The sequence below is a fragment of the Herpailurus yagouaroundi genome, unplaced genomic scaffold (genome assembly GCF_014898765.1).
Source record: "Herpailurus yagouaroundi ecotype Mexico unplaced genomic scaffold, PumYag 206, whole genome shotgun sequence".
Taxonomy (NCBI): Eukaryota; Metazoa; Chordata; class Mammalia; order Carnivora; family Felidae; genus Herpailurus; species Herpailurus yagouaroundi.
The window spans coordinates 8242158-8257793 of record NW_024412437.1 but is presented as its reverse complement, the minus strand read 5'-3'; the positions used below and the strand labels follow the sequence as shown (position 1 = coordinate 8257793).

General features: G+C 49.9%; 1 protein-coding gene across 5 annotated transcripts in view; it reads left to right on the top strand.

The window, feature by feature from the left end:
• SLC39A11 (solute carrier family 39 member 11) overlaps window positions 1-3739 on the top strand; it is a 428375-nt gene extending 424636 nt beyond the window's left edge. For all 5 annotated transcript variants that reach the window (XM_040452256.1, XM_040452260.1, XM_040452257.1 and 2 more), the window contains 2 exons: window positions 812-970; window positions 2005-3739. In XM_040452256.1, the coding sequence (XP_040308190.1) occupies window positions 812-970; window positions 2005-2083 (238 nt within the window). In that variant the 3' untranslated portion in view covers window positions 2084-3739. The remainder of the gene's footprint in view (window positions 1-811; window positions 971-2004) is intronic.
• Window positions 3740-15636: the final 11897 nt, after the last annotated feature.

The window sequence follows — 15636 nt, the reverse complement described above, 5'->3', positions numbered from 1 at the left end:
TTCAGTAGAGACGCATGGGTGCAGCTCCTTCAGAAGGGGGTACAGTTGTGACCCAAACACACCAGGCACAACTATGCTAGGGAAGTGTCTATACCACTCCTAATCAGTGTCCTCTCGGTCAAGAGACAAGGTAGACATCAGCTGACCAATGGTTAGCAAGCACGTGGTGGATCTGTCCAATGGGTTATGGCTCAGTCGTAAAAGAAAGGAATGATACGTGTTATGACGTGGACATATTGAAAACATTATGTGAGATGAAATAAGCTAGTAAAAAGGACCACATATTGCTTGAGTCCGTTTATACGAAATACCCAGAATAGGCAAATCCATCGAGACAAAAAGCAGATCAGTGGTTGCCAGGAACTGGGGGAGGGAGGAGTGGGGAGTGGCCGCTGATGGGTGCGGGGTTTCCTTTTGTGGTGATGAGAATGTTCTGGAACTAGATAGGGGTGATGGTTGCACAACCTTGTGACGATACTAAAACCACTGGACTGAACACATTAAATGGGTGTGCCATATGGTATGTGAATTATATCTCAATAATGCTATTATGGAAGACAGACAGTGTGGAAACCTTAAAACTCTACCGGAAACCCGGGGGGGGAGGGGGAGCCTACTGTGTTAGAGGAGGTCAGGGAAGAAGGAGGTGGCTAAAAACGCAGTGATTTGCACTGCTGTGCGCGGATATGACGTGGAATGAAATGCATCCGTTTTCTGGGGCTGAGTCAGCAGTCTGAGCACAGAGTGCCTGAGCGTGCTGGTATCTGCTTGACTTTCCTCATAGTGGCACTTGTCTCTGGTCTCTCCTCAGGTACGGGCAGCTAAGCGGCATGGTGGAGCCCCTGGCAGGGGTCTTTGGTGCCTTTGCCGTGGTGCTGGCTGAGCCCCTCCTGCCCTACGCCCTGGCCTTTGCTGCTGGCGCCATGGTCTATGTGGTCATGGACGACATCATCCCCGAGGCTCAGATCAGGTTGAAGAGCATCCCCTCCCCCATTCGTGCTCGTCTGTTGCCCAAGCCCGGGCCCTGCATACAGATCTTGCCTTTCCTCACTTGCTGCTCCTTTCTTTGCTCCCACCCCTTTCTGCCGCTTCCCGAGATCGTCCCCACTCCCTTCTCAACTGTGTTTTCTGAAACTAGAGAGAGGAGTAAGGGGCAGGTGGGAGGGGATGACACCAGGTGTTACCCTGGTGACACCAGGTAATGGCATACAGACACTCTACCTCCCCACCCCCATGACACTGACGATTAGCTTTTGCATATTGTCCCTTTCTCTCCCCACCCTTCTCTTTCTCGATTTTTCTAGGGCTAGAATCTCGGGAGAGGTGAGCTCTGAGAGCCAAAGCTATCCATCCATGTTCTTATTATGTAGCCATAGGCCAGGTGTCCGGGAAGGGGGAGGGGGGGTGCTTCCTTTCTTTGTTTGATTGATTGATTGATTGATTGATTTTACATATTTATTTATTTCGAGAGAGAGAGAGAAAGAGAGAGAGAGAATCCCAAGCAAGCTCAGTGCCACCAGCACAGAGCCTGACGCAGGGCTCAGTCTCACGAACCGTGAGATCGTGACCTGAGCTGAAATTAAGAGTCGGATGCTTAACCGACTGAGCCACCCACGCACCCCTGTTTCGTTTGGTTTTTGTAGCTAGTTTAAAGGTCAGATTCAATAATATCATCAAGAATTTAATTGCCACTCTTTTTCATTTGAGCATTTATTCCAGAGCCATAAGAGGTGTCTTTGGGCAAGTTACTTCTGTATGCCTCAGTTTCCCCACCAGTAACAAGAGAATAACGGTAGTACTACTGATCTTGTGTGGTCATCCTTTGGGATTACGTGAATTACTTTGCCTGGCGTATAGTAAGCCCCAGTAAATGTTACGTGTCAATATTATTATCCTTACTAATCGTAGTGGTACATTTTTATTGGAATTGGACATCACAGAGGATGCTTGCAGCTTGGACAGTGTCCCAGAGTACATTAAGGTCTTCCTTTCCTTCCCTCCCAGTGGTAACGGGAAACTGGCATCCTGGACCTCCATCCTGGGATTTGTGGTGATGATGTCACTCGATGTCGGCCTGGGCTAGTGCTGAGATGCCTCAGAGTCCAGGAAAAGCAGCACAAGGAAACTGCAGTGGCTGGCTTCTACGGGACCACACGCCTCTTCCTTTACATTAAAACATTTTTCCTTCCTCTCCTTTTCATCTCATTATCCTGATTGACTCTGATCATAACATGACAATTTTTACTTTTCTCTTGAGGGCGATAATAGTTTTATTTAGAATGTCAAGGTGTCACGGAACAACGGATTTTTGTTTCTGGCCACTGAATAGAATCTTTCTTCGGCAGGATTACCAAGGACACACAGATCAGGGAAATCTCTGCTTTCACACCCTCAGTCTCTCTCACTGGACTCTGTGGCAGCTTGTTAAGTTCACCTGGAGGAGCAAGCTGCTAAGAGAGAAGCTTCCAAGCATTTTTTGCCTCGTGACTCAGAGCAGAATGGTCAGGACCTCTCTCGTCCATCCCTCCTGACCTCTCACCATTGATCATCTACCCGTTAGACCAGAACTGGAACATCATGGACAGAGCAACCAACTTTCCAAGGTTCGGCCAGCCTAAGGAGGAATACGACTTCCTCCTGTGTCCCCCCCCGAGGGACATGCTGGATGGGAAGGGACACAGACAAAGGGAAGAAAATCAGTTTATCTTTTTCTTTCTTTCTTTCTTTTCTCCTTTTTCAAGGCAAAGATTGACACTATTGAAGTTAAGGGAATTAGGGAATTCGGAGAGCCACGAACACAGTGAACCCTGTAAAGGCAGAGAGCAGCTTTGCTCAGAGACCTCTGCTTTCTATGGATTCCAAGAGCAAAGTGGTTTGTCATGGTTTCCAGATCCCCTAGACATTTCTTTCAATACGTTTATAGCCTCCAGTTTTCTAAGAGACTCGGGGACTCCAGCAGGTGGCTGGAGCCCAAACCCTCCTGGAGTTATGGAGGGAGCCACTGAAGCTAACTTCAGTGAGAGAAAGACATTTGGAATCTGCAATACCCCCTTCCCGGTTGACCATTCCGTAACTTGTAACCTGACCCTGCCGGAGTCTTAAACTGCCGCAGGCTTTGCTGGAGTGTGGCCAGAGAGCGCAGGATGGGAAAGGGAAGAAGGGGTGGGAAGAAAAAGAGAGATTTTCACGTCCCCCTTGTAAAGGAAATCTTGGCCAAGTCACCGTTCTGAAATGACCCTAAACAATGACTTAAAGTAGACCAGAGGCCAATCTGCCCCTTCCTGCCGAGAGCTTCTCCAACAGGGGCCACACACTGTCTGCTTCAAACAGAGCTAAAGTCTGCCGTCCTTGTTGGTCAAAGGAGCATGTGTGACCTTAAATGGGCTCTGCCAACGTGGCCGGCAGCTCGGGAACCAGGTATTCGGGCACTGTGTTGTCAATGCCTGCCCTCTGAGTTTACATGTTGAATTGCTTCCAAGGGTGAAGAGCCTGCTCTGTGAATGCTCTGAGACCCCGAAGGCCAACCTCATGCTGGGTCTATGTATGTTCTTCTGAAGCACTGATGATCGTAATTGAAGACACATTCAGAGGGTTTTGATTGGTTGAAATTAATTGGTTTGGTGGTTGGTATATGTGTATTTTTTGATGTCTTTGTATGTAGTTCTGCATAACGCAAACTCTCTGATGGACAAGACCTCATAACTGTGATTAATATCAATAAAGGGGATATTGTTGTGGATGAGCTGTGTCCAATCCTTCTCCAAGTTGCTTCTTTCCAGGGTTGATAATGAAAGAGCTTACTAACGTTAGTCCTAACATCTCCCCTACCTGACGTCAGCAGAAGCAAAGGAAAGAGCTCTGATGAGATGGGCCAGTTAGATTCATGGTTACAAGCCACAAATCCAACTCCAGCTAATTTAGATGGGTATTTAATGGAAGGCTGTTGGGCGCTCTCAAGATCTATAGGAGAAACCATCTCGAAAATGGGTTGGATCCAAGAAGTCTAGAGGTCTGGGACCACGACCCAATCACATCTCAAAAACAGCTTGGTTTGGGTGCTATGACCCCTGGATACTGAAAACTGCTACTCACACTGCTCCTCCGTGGTTCTACCACCACCGCCATGGGAATGAACCAGTCTGAACTGACCCTGGTCCTTTGCGCCCCGGTTTCCACATTCAAAGTTCTGGGCAGTAACATCTAAGCTGGCAGAATTTATATCCTGTGTCCATGAACTAGCTGGTCCTGCCTCCCTACCAAGACTCACAAAATAATGGCTTTTCAGTTTTTGGAATGAGTTCAGATAGTGGAGACCCGAAAGAAGAAAAAAATATGTTTATTACGTTTATGACAGCCTCACTCTCTTGCTGTGCCACATCTCCATACACTCAAACTTCTCTGTTCACCCTTAAACAAAACTTCTGCTAGATAATGGAGCTCTCCATCATGCAATGAAACTTCATACTTTCCCTTTCCAAAGGGAGTTACCCTAAGGACCGGCTGCCCCAGTATGGAGCATTCTTTCTTGGATTCAAAAATTCTAAACTGGTGGGGTCCAAAGGTGAAGAGAGTGTGTTATTAGGTAAAATGGAGCAGGCATCATCCCCACACCCCTGTCTTCCAGACCTGATTCGTCTGGCTTTGGGGAGAAACCGCCCCACATATCGATCATTGGTTCTGAACCAGTGTCTTTTTTTTTTTTTTTTTTTTGAACCAGTGTCTTAAAGGACACTTGTCCTTAAAGGACCACTTGTCTTAAAGGACAGTACCTCAACTTCATTAGGTACTGTCTCAGAGCTAGTCCTGAAACCAGATCTTCAATAATTCAAGTCACCATTCAAAACACATTACTGCTCCTGAGTGATAGGCTCAAATCACCAGGATATCTACCCAATGCCTTCCCTCTTTGACTATAAGTGAATTATTTGGTCAGAAGTAGTGTCACATAGAATGCCATAGTGATTGGATAGACAGGGGAGCTACTCCAAACCCACATATACGAGCCTGTTTCAGGGGGGTGATATCTCTGCCTTTTCCATAATGGAAGAGGTCCAAAGTAATCAATCTTGAACTAAGTAGTCTATGGGTGTCCCTGGAGTATCAGCAGTACCCAGGGTCACGGCCCAGTCCCATATAAACCATTTCCAATTGGTAATGGAACTTTGTGAGTGTGTTAGATGACCCATACATAACGGACGGTCTGGCTCACACATGGCATGCAATACCTTAGGGAAAATCACCTGGTGTTCTATGTTCCTGTGCTTCTCACACTAGCACAATAAACCCAGAATCTCTCTAGCAATGAGACGTCAATGAATTCAGACTAGAATTATGTTCTTCCCTCCATGGTTGAGTATCCTAAAAAATCTATTCCTGCACATCTTTCCCCCAAATTTGTCAATAAAATTAGGAAACTCCTGAAATAGTGTTGGCTTCAAATCCTTATTCTCCCCGGGTTGAGTTTGCCACTGCCCTTCCTTTGGGGGCATGCTGGGATATAACTCATCATTTCTGGAGACGATACAGGGTGGTGGGCGAGGAGAACTGGCTTTCCCTTGCAGGGTGACTCCTTCAGGCAAAGCAAAAACACAGTGAAGTGTTTCAGAAGACTGAAGGAAGGGGGTTGTTTCAGCTGACAAAGGAAGCTCTTTGAGGATTTAGAATTGAGAAAATGCCAAGGTTTTTGAATCCTCCCATATATCTCTGTTTTCCTTTTCTGGGTCCTACTGCTTCCTGACCATTGCTTTCTATGAAAAGGGTATAACTTTACCAGCACGGACATTCAGCCAATCCTGGGGATTGGATTTTGCATTTGCTTTTTCTACTTTTCTCAGCCTTATGGATACAAGAGGTAAAAGGATATTTAAGAACTGTCATAAGACAACTCTAGGTTTAAAAATTTTTTTAATATTTATTTTTGAGACAGAGACAGAGCATGAACGGGGGAGGGTCAAAGAGAGAGGGGAACACAGAATCCAAAGCAGGCTCCAGGCTCTGAGCTGTCAGCACAGAGCCTGACACGGGGCCCGAACTCACAGACGGTGCGATCATGACCTGAACCGAAGTCGGACGCTCAACCGACTGAGCCACCCAGGCGCCTCGATATCTCTAGGTTTTAATCTTTTCCTTGAGCTGGTATTTCAGTACTGGAGTTTGCTGGTGTGTTTTCAAGCTGCTAGCCCTGCCTGATGGGACTGACTCTGTCTTCATATCCTTGACCGTTTGGTGGCAGAAACTTGTTTCCTCAAGGCTTTGCCTTCGATGGACCCTTCATTCCAGAGGACTGTAATGAGAAATTGAGAGATGGGGGTAAGTATCCGCATCTGGCTCTTCTCTGGGGACCTAACAAAGACATTCTCACCCCACTGTTCTAAAAAAGTTTTTTTTTTTTCAATGTTTACTTATTTTTGAGAGAGAGAGAGAGAGAGAGAGAGACAGAGAGAGAGAAAGCATGAGTAAGGGAGGGGCAGAGAGAGAGGGAGACACAGAATCAGAAACAGGCTCCAGGCTGTCAGAACAAAGCCTGATGCGGGGCTCAAACCCACAAACCACGAGATCATGACCTGAGCCAAAGTCAGACACTTCACCAACTGAGCCACCCAGGCGCCCTTCACCCCCCTGTTCTGAGGGAAGGACCAAAGGGCCATCGGGTGAAAACTGTGGGCCAGGCAGGGTGCTATGCGCATCACCTCCTTTACAGCTCCTTGACTTCCACGTTACTGCCCCACTTTGCCAACAAGGAAGGTGAGGTCCAGAAACTCTTCCTCTCTCCAAAGCGGTGACAGGCAGTGGCAGGGGTTGGCTCTACTTTGCACTAAGAATGCGGTAAGCGACTTCCCAGACCCTCCTCCTTGGAGCTTTCCAGGCCCAACGTTCTGCACCCCTCCACCCTCTAATAAAATGTTGGTTGAACCTGTGAAAGTTGGAAGCAAATGGGAGCCCAGGGGCTGTTCTTTTCCTCTCTTCCTTTTAAACAAGTATGATTACATAGAACAAAGGCACAGACCGTAGGTATGCGGTTCCACGAATTTTTACCTACGCACCCCTGGGCCGAGCCCTGCGGCAGGGTCTAGGGAAGCCACCGGCGTGGGGTTCCCCGGCTCTCAGGTCTCTCCCCCTGGCTACGTGCCCTGGTCAGCCGCCTGGCCCGCAGGTGCCACCCGCCCTCCCGGCCAGAGGAGGCTGGGCTGCCTGCGCGGGCACACGGGAGCCCGACGCGGCGCCGGGGGCGGGTCCCCGGGCGGGATCCGCGGTCGGCGGGCGGCTGTTTCCCTGCGCGGGGCGGGGCTGCGGCCGCGGGCGGGGGCGGGGCCTGGGGCTAGCGCTGGGCGGGGCCTGCAGCAGAAGGTGCTCCCGGGAAGCGCTGGGGCCCGCCCCTCCCGGCAGCCCCGCCTGCCACGAACCCGCCAACGCCATCAACCCGCTTGGTTCCAAGGAGGGCAGTCCGTCTCCACCGAAGGGAACTCTGGCTTCCTGGGGCTCTCTGCTGTGTGCAGGCTTGTCCCTTGCAGGGGTGGACCCGGATTTGGGGTTTCCGAAGTTTATGCAATTCGAGGAGCACTCTTTGGGGGGAAATTAAAGGACAAACACACCATGAGGTACCGGACTTTGGAAAGGGCACCTGAGACCAGCGGCCCTGCAGTCGAGGCTTCCCTGGCTTTAAGGTAAGTTCACCTCTGGTCCCCGAGCCGTAATTTACCCTGTCTGACGGTGCTAGGGCATTTTGAGGTTCCAGAACGTCAGGGGTTTTATTGAGCGAGTTCGCTTTGTGATCATCTTCCTAGTATAGCCCAGCCCTGCACTGTGACAGGGGGTGGTAGTGTGTTCACAGGCAGGAGGAATACCTCTCAAAATTGTGCTTCTCTGTCCTGGAGCGGGAAGAACTGCACCTGCCAGGCCGAGTGTTTCTTCCTTCCGGCCGGAAGCGGGAAGAAGGCTGGCCTCCGGCTGCCAGTGAGCGCTGGGGGAAACGGAAAGCCTAAGCCTTAGGATCCTACTCAACCCTCTTCCCTTCTGGTTCTCCTCTTGGCAGTGTCTGGGCTCCGCCAGCGACTTGATAGCTAAGGGGCCCTGCATGGCCACCGTCTGTCCCCAAGAGCTGTCACTGGACCGCTGCAGCTTCTGATGGGGCTGCTCAGCCTCAAGACCCCCAAGCGGCCTTGGGGCACCTGGCTATGCCCTCTGTTCCAAGACATGGAAGACATAGGCAGATGGCTGAGCAAAAAGAGCAGCTGGATTTTGTTGGCCCAGGGAAAGGCATAGGATTCTTTTCATACAGGGTAGACCTTGGGACCTGTATCCCAGCAGCCCTTGATTCTTATCCAGATTAAAAGATCAGACCAGAAATTGTGTGGGATCTCCTCTGATGTAGTCTCTACTCTCTCGCAAACTATGAGCCACAAAGTTAACGAGTGTTTTTGCTGGCCTTGTTGTCTAGCAGTAAGGGGTATGGATCTTGGAGTTGGTGTTTGGAGTTGGTGAGGACCCAGCCCTGGGGTTTGAGGCCAGGCTTAACTCCCTTCACTGATGGCAAGAGCCATGGCCTCCAAGAAGTCCAGGATGTGTCAGAAGAATGAAAAGGTAGCCTGGAGGGAGCATGCAGAGAGAGCCAAACTTTAGCGAAGGTTTGGCTTTCTTTGCTTTCCAAGTGCTCAGTAAAGGTGTTGGAAGTATACCCCCTTCTCTGACCTTGCCTTTCAGCTTTAGGGTTGGATGTGCACTTGGGTCTGCAGCCCGCATCGGTCACTACCACCCCGTGGAGGGTGTCCCATAGAAAAGAACAGTCAGCTGTTTTCGGATTAGTACTTGGGTCTAAACTTCATCAAAGTTTCTCCTGAACAGGATACCTGCTCCATTTCTGCTTTTTCAGTGAACAATCCTGAAAGAACTTACTATGTGAAATTAGGGGGAACATAAAATTGGTCATTCACTAACAAGTCTATAATATAGGTTTAAAAAAAAAGCCTACTCTTGGCTGTATTCTCTGGGGGCTCTACTGGGGAAGAGTTCACTTCCAAGAGCACCCAGGTGGCTGGCAGAATTCAGTTCTCGGTGGTCGTTGGGACTGGGAGCCCAGCTTCTTGCTGACTGTCGGCTCTGGGCTTTCCTTAGCTCCTAGGGGCCACCTGTGGTTCCACCTGTAGGGGCCGCTCACAGTTTCTTGGCACACGGGCTTTCCCAACATGGCTGCTTACTTCATCGAATCAGCCTCTGGGTGAGTTTGCTAGCAAGAGGGGATCAAAGTAGCAGAATCACAGAAGCGAGACCCTGTCACCTTTGCCATATTCTTCGGGCTCAGAAACCCAGGTCACATGAGTTGACTTCATACATTCGCCGTCTTTTTCGTCCATCGTGGCGTACGTGACACAGCCGACTTCGTGTGGGTATGACTTTATTCTCTCTCTTGTGCATATGCATCAGAGTGGTGCAGTGAGAAAATGGAAGGGTTGGGTGAGTGGGGGGGAGACTGCAGTCACGGATGCCCACCTGGAGAGATGGACTGTGCTGCGTGAGCCCCGTGGATCCTGGTCCATGTGCCTTCCTCGAGGGATGTCCATGGGCTGATCCCCCAGAACTCTGATCCAGAGTTGTGGCCAACTCTTGGCTTCTTTACGTGACCCAGCGACAGGTGCTGGGATGCTGAGTGCTTGGAGAGGAGCATTTGCAAGTCTTTCCCCCCCACCCCATCTTCTGTCATTAGCAGAGCAGAGCTAAGTATAAATGCTTCAGAGTCAGGGTGACCATTTCCATGCAGACATGGGATAGAGGCAGTGATGCCTTAATTTTGGACACTGTCTTCAGTTTGGTCTAGAAACTTTTACAGACCAGCTCCTATTACATATTTCATGGCAATGGCCATGTAAGTCTCAGCCATTGGCTGTACTTTGTAGGCAAGAGGGAAGGAAGGGAGACACAGGGACGACAGTAACCAAAAACCAGGCTCCTACCAGACCTGTAAGAGCTTATAGACCTAGAAATCTCCCAAGGATTTATATGCACATACCTGTATGTTCAAAACTTGTATAAATAGACTTGTATAATAAAAACACAACAACAAAAACCTGGTAGATCAGAATCAAGCGTTAACTTTCTTGGTTTGGAACCGAAACTTTAATGTAAGGGAGATATTAGATGAATAGACTTTTGGGTCCCTGGCAGAGATTAAAACGGGCTATGCCTGGGGCGGGGGGTGGGGGGAAGTAGGTGATGGGCATTGAGGAGGGCACCTGTTGGGATGAGCACTGGGTGTTGGATGGAAAGCAATTTGACAATAAATTTCATATTAAAAAACAAACAGGCTACGCCCTGGAAACTAGAAAGGTTCACGAACCTATACCATCCTCCTTCCTAGAGCTGTTTCTTTATCCACTAGGTTATGCGGCTTAAGGAGGAGGGCTGATATAGGCGTGTGTATTTGTTTAACGCAGAATTGTTGGCAAATGTAAAATTCTTGGCAAACCTGTCAGGTTGGCAGGTGCTGAAACGCTTTTTCCAAGCCAGCAAACCTCTGCTGCCAGTTTTCCATCATCATCTTCGTGGCGCCACCAGGCAGAGTGCCATCTGTCTTAGCTCTTGGTAGACCCAGGCACCAGCCGCACTGACAGCCTCTGGAAGGATGACACAGCTCTCTAGATCAAAGGGAGGGCCAGGGTTAGAGCTTTTCCTCAATGGGCTCTATCCGGCCAGCTGTGAAAGACAAGGGTGAAGATGGGGAGGTGGTTTATCCTCATCTTAAGGTTTGGGCTGGGGGGGTAGGGTTGGGATAGGAGGGGCAGGGTAAAGAAGAAGGAGAGAGGGATGTCGATGGGGATGCCGACTGGTACCATTGGCATCACTTGCACCACTGGATGGCAGAGGTCATGGCTGTGGGAAAAGGTAGGATCCTTCAAGGCAGCTTCTTTAGAATCCGTAGCACTGATGGTGTGTCCGTGTAAGATGACATTGCTGATAGTGTGGCAGATTGTGATCAGCCTTGGCAGGGAAGCTCTAAGCAGGGCTTTGTGGTTTGGAAAAGCGCAGCAAACAAGTAAGGCACAGGGCGGCCTCAGAAAGCCAACCTCCTGTGCCCAGGGCTGCCATCACCACCCACACACAGGCTCCTCTTACCGAGAGCCCGGCTTTCGTTTCCTCCCGACTTTCGTTGATGGCGGAGCCTCGTCCCACCTATTTGGCCCTTGGGAATATTACCCATCAGCACCTGGTGCCTCGCTTTTTTCTGCTGGGTCATTGACCCTCTGCATTGCCCGTGTCCCGCGAATCGGTCGGCACCATTCTTCACTGAGATTTTGTTGGCAGGTATAAAGGGGAGTCGGACCAGCCCAGGGTATGATATGGCTGCCTAAGTAAAGGAGGGTAGGATCTTACTGTCGGAAGGAGAGAGAGCACCTATGCGTGTGGGTGTGGCTGTTACAATTCAGGGAGTGAACGGGTGACTTCTGATAGTCTCTCTCTAATCTTTATCTTCACTGGCACCATCCACTAAGAACAAAAATAGCAAGGGGAAAAGATTCAGTGGATAACATTAGCTTGGGCAGTGTACCAGCTAAAAGTGGAACGCTCGCAAACATCCTACAAATGTCAGGCTATGCAGGACACTTTACCTGGGATGGTTACCAGTGGTTTCGCCACCATTATAGCTGACCTTCCTCCTGCCGATAGAAGTATTGTGACAGTCCCCTTCCGAACCACGACTACAGCTTTGGCCAAACGTGTCCTGTGTTTAGGAACTGCCTCAGTCCATCTGATCTCTGCTGTGATGTAATCTGTGCTACAGCAGGAGTATTTGGGGAGTAAGTGTCACGAGACGTTCCTCTGGAGTCCCACCAAAAACGAGTGGTTTACTGTCCAACACTGGAGCTCACTCAACTTTTTACTGTCTGGTTAAAAAAAAAAAAAAAAAAAGCAAAGCCAAGTCCATTGTAACGGCTCTAATTTCAGGGCAAGGCCAGATCCGATCATTTGCTTTACGACGCATACAGAAGCCTTAGGTGGGCAGATTTATTCTTTCCTCCGTGTTTGGATCTTTAACATGTGTTTTTGTTCACATTTTATTAGGGGGAATTTTGAGCCTCCACTTCAAGTAAACAGAGTGGTGTCATGGATCCTCTTGGACCCATCACCCAGTTCCAACCATTAACCAGCCTGGCCCCCCTCACCTCTCTCTTTCTCATTATTCTGAAAGAAGGTAAAAAGAAAATCCCAGACATTTGTCATTTGATTCATAAGCAGGTTGGTATGTGTCTCAAAAAGGAAAAGGATTGGTTTTTTTACATGACCCTGATGCCATTACTAAAACAAAAAAAAAAGTGACATTATGTAATTTGCTTTAAAAACCCACATACACCTTATCCCCTCTCTTTAAGTTGAGGAGTGGCCTTTGGCCAAACACGATAAAATCTTAACTGTTTAACTCAAATAGCCTATATTTCTAAGGGAATTTGTGCTTTTTTCAAAACTCATTCATTAGCTCATTTCCTTTCCCTAAATAAGCCTGTGGGGTAAAGCGCAGGGAATGAGACCTGGGCAGCAGGGCCTCGATCAGCACTAATCATAACTCTGAACTTGCCTTGCACCCATGGCCTAGGCAGCTCGTGCCAATGGCCCCACCCTAGAGGGACAGCAGGTCTGGACACCCCGTCCTCACCTGTCCCCCTCTGTCTGCGCTGAGTGCCAGGCCCCGGCTAGGCGTCTGCAGCTGCGGAAAAGTTATTTGCCTGAGGAAAACGCTTGTATATTCCTGGCCAGGTGGCTGGCCGTCATGTGCATGGAGAGTGGGAAGGGAGGGGATAGCCAGACAGAATCAGACAGCCTAGGATGGCTGCCAGGACTTGTCAAGAAGCATAGTCACAGGGCAGCATCCGCTCAGGCTGCCTCCAGACTCTCTCAGACCACAAAGTCCCCCAACATCTGTAGAGCCTGCCACCTCTCTCTGGCTGCCAAGGGCAGTGGCACACCTTTCTGGTTGCTGTTGAATTTGTAGGGCATCTCATTTGGAAATCCATACTTCCATTTTCCCTCTTCCCAGGTAGGGTTCTGTTTTTCGTGGGTTTTTAAGATTTTTTGTAACGTTTATTTATTTTTGAGAGAGAGAGAGAGAGAGAGAGAGAGAGAGAGAGAGAGAGAGCACGAATGGGGGAGGGGCAGAGAGAGAGAGGGAGACGCAGAATCCGAAGCAGGCTCCAGGCTCCGAGCCGGCAGCCCAGAGCCCGACGCGGGGCTCGAACTCCCGGACCGCGAGATCGTGACCTGAGCTGAAGTCAGACACCCAAGTGACTGAGCCACCCTGGTGCCCCGGCAGGGTTCTGCTTTTTAAACTGCCAGGCACATGAGCTGGGGGTGTGCACCACCTAAGTGCTCATAAAGTAGCTGGGAGATCCCTGTGCCTACACGGAAAAATGACTTTCTTTTCATGTAGCTCTCTCGAGGCTGGTTTTAAGAAAGGACATGCCACAGTTTCAGGCGCACCTTCTCTGGCCCTGGTTGGCTTCTGGGGATGAGAGCCTAATGCTCCCGCCCCCCCCCCCCCCCCCCCCGTCCCTGCCCAGGTCCCCACCCGGGCTTTTAGGTTGACTGACACTTTGCGTGTCAGTGAGAGCTCGTGCTGGAAGCCTGGGGCTTTGCTGGAGAATGTGGATCCTAACTTGCATTGTGTTCATCGAGGGCCCTGACAAGTGCCGATGGATTTGGCTTCCTTGCAAAGCCCGAGCTCTGGGCGGGGACAAAGGGGAGCATTGTTAGGCAGGGCAGGCCTCTGCCTGTGAGCCCACTCATTTGCCTGACGGTGGAGACAGGTGTATCACGCACTCAGCGTGCCAGAGCGATGCTGGGTGATTAAGATCTTGGCTTTGTTCCCCAGGGCCAGGCGTAGAGAAGCAGATGTGCAGAGAGGGACCGCCATGGTCACTCTCCCTGGAAGCTGCCCCTCCCTGCAAGCTCTTCTTCTCTTAGCTTGCCCTTCTGAGTTCTGCTCCTACAAATGGCATCGTGTGGGGACAGGGAACTCTGGATCCTGCCCTGACTTCTTGCCCTTTGTGGCTCGAGGGGGAGCAGTAGGGCATTGGCCATCTTCATGAGGGAGACACATCTGGATGTTGTTGAACCAAGCTGAGAGAGCGCCTTCTGCCGCCCCACGGTGGCACCCGAAGAGGCCACGTCATGTCTCCCGGAAGGGGGACCCTTCCAGCCTGACCCACCCCAGCTAGGGGCCGTGCATGGATAGGTAGTTTCCTCGCACCTTCTGGGTTGTTGCCATAAATGTGTAAAACTATCTTTGTCGTTTTTAAAATTAAAATGCTGTTTTAGGGGCAACCTGGGTGGCTCAGTCGGTTGAGCTTCTGACTTCAGCTGAGGTCGTGATCTCACAGTTTGTGGGTTCGAGCCCCGCGTCGGGCTCTGTGCTGACAGCTCAGAGCCTGGAGCCTGTTTCGGATTCTGTGTCTCCCTCTCTCTCTCTGCCCCTCCCTTGCTCGTGCTCTGTCTCTCTCTGTCTCAAAAATAAATAAAAACATTAAAAAAATCTTTTTAATGCCATTTTATTAAGTACCGGATACATAATGCTTCCTAAATCAAGCCGCACGATAACATGTTTAATGAGTCAGTCATGCCCTGCCCTCTCCTTCCTCAAGTGTGAATTTGCTCCCTCTGAACACCTTTTTCAAGTGCAATTATATGTTTCTTTTGAGATTTACTTCTGATTTCCCAATACCATGCTTGTCCTGGCATTTCTCCCCATTTTGGTTTCAGATACTATCTATTGACTTCTTACGTTGGAAAGTGAAAGTTTCCTTACTTGGCCTTGTGTTTGGGTTCGTGCAGTAAAAGCCCGCTGTGTCTTAACCAATGAGGACCGATTTCTCTCAAATTACTTAAAGTGCCGTCGAGGCTCAGTCTGGGATTGGAGCAGTGGTTCCGAGGGGTCACTGGGGACCCTGCCTGCCTCTTGCCATTCCGCGCTGTAATCCTCAGCGCGTGCCTGCCTTCCGTCCACTCTTCCCTTTCTGCGAAACAACAAACTCTACCTGCCTGGTACAGTAGACGGACGTGTCTATGTTCTAGTCCCCAGAACCCATGAGTATCCTAGGTTATAGGCCTGAGGGGAATCAAGGTCGCAGGTGGAGTTAAGTTTGCCAGTCTGCTGACCTTGAGGTGGGGCGATCACCCGGGGTCATTGGGATGGGACCAGTGTCAGCACAAGGGTCCTCATGCATGAAAGATGCGGAAGGGATGCTAAGGTGATGTGTGGAGAATGACGCTCCTGGCCATTGCAGACTTTCGGGATGGAAGGGGACCATGAACCGAGGAATGCAGGTGGCAGCCTGAAGCTGGAGGGACAGGTAGGTGGATTCTCTCCTGGAGCCTCCAGAAGGACGTCAGCCCTGCTGATGCTCTGTTACCTTCTTAGGTCCCCTGCTGCTGTCACATAGTTTGGCACTATTCAGGTTTCTGGTGTTTTGTGTGACCTTGCTCTCTCCTTTCTTCTGCTCCTTCCCTCCTTGGAAGGTCTTCCTTTCATTTCTAATGGGCTGGAACTTTGTGATCTTGGTGTGGACCTGTTTTCGTTCATCACACTGGGCCCTTGACAGGAAACTTGCAACCCTGAAAACGTGTGTCTGTTTTCTTATATTACTTGCCTTCACA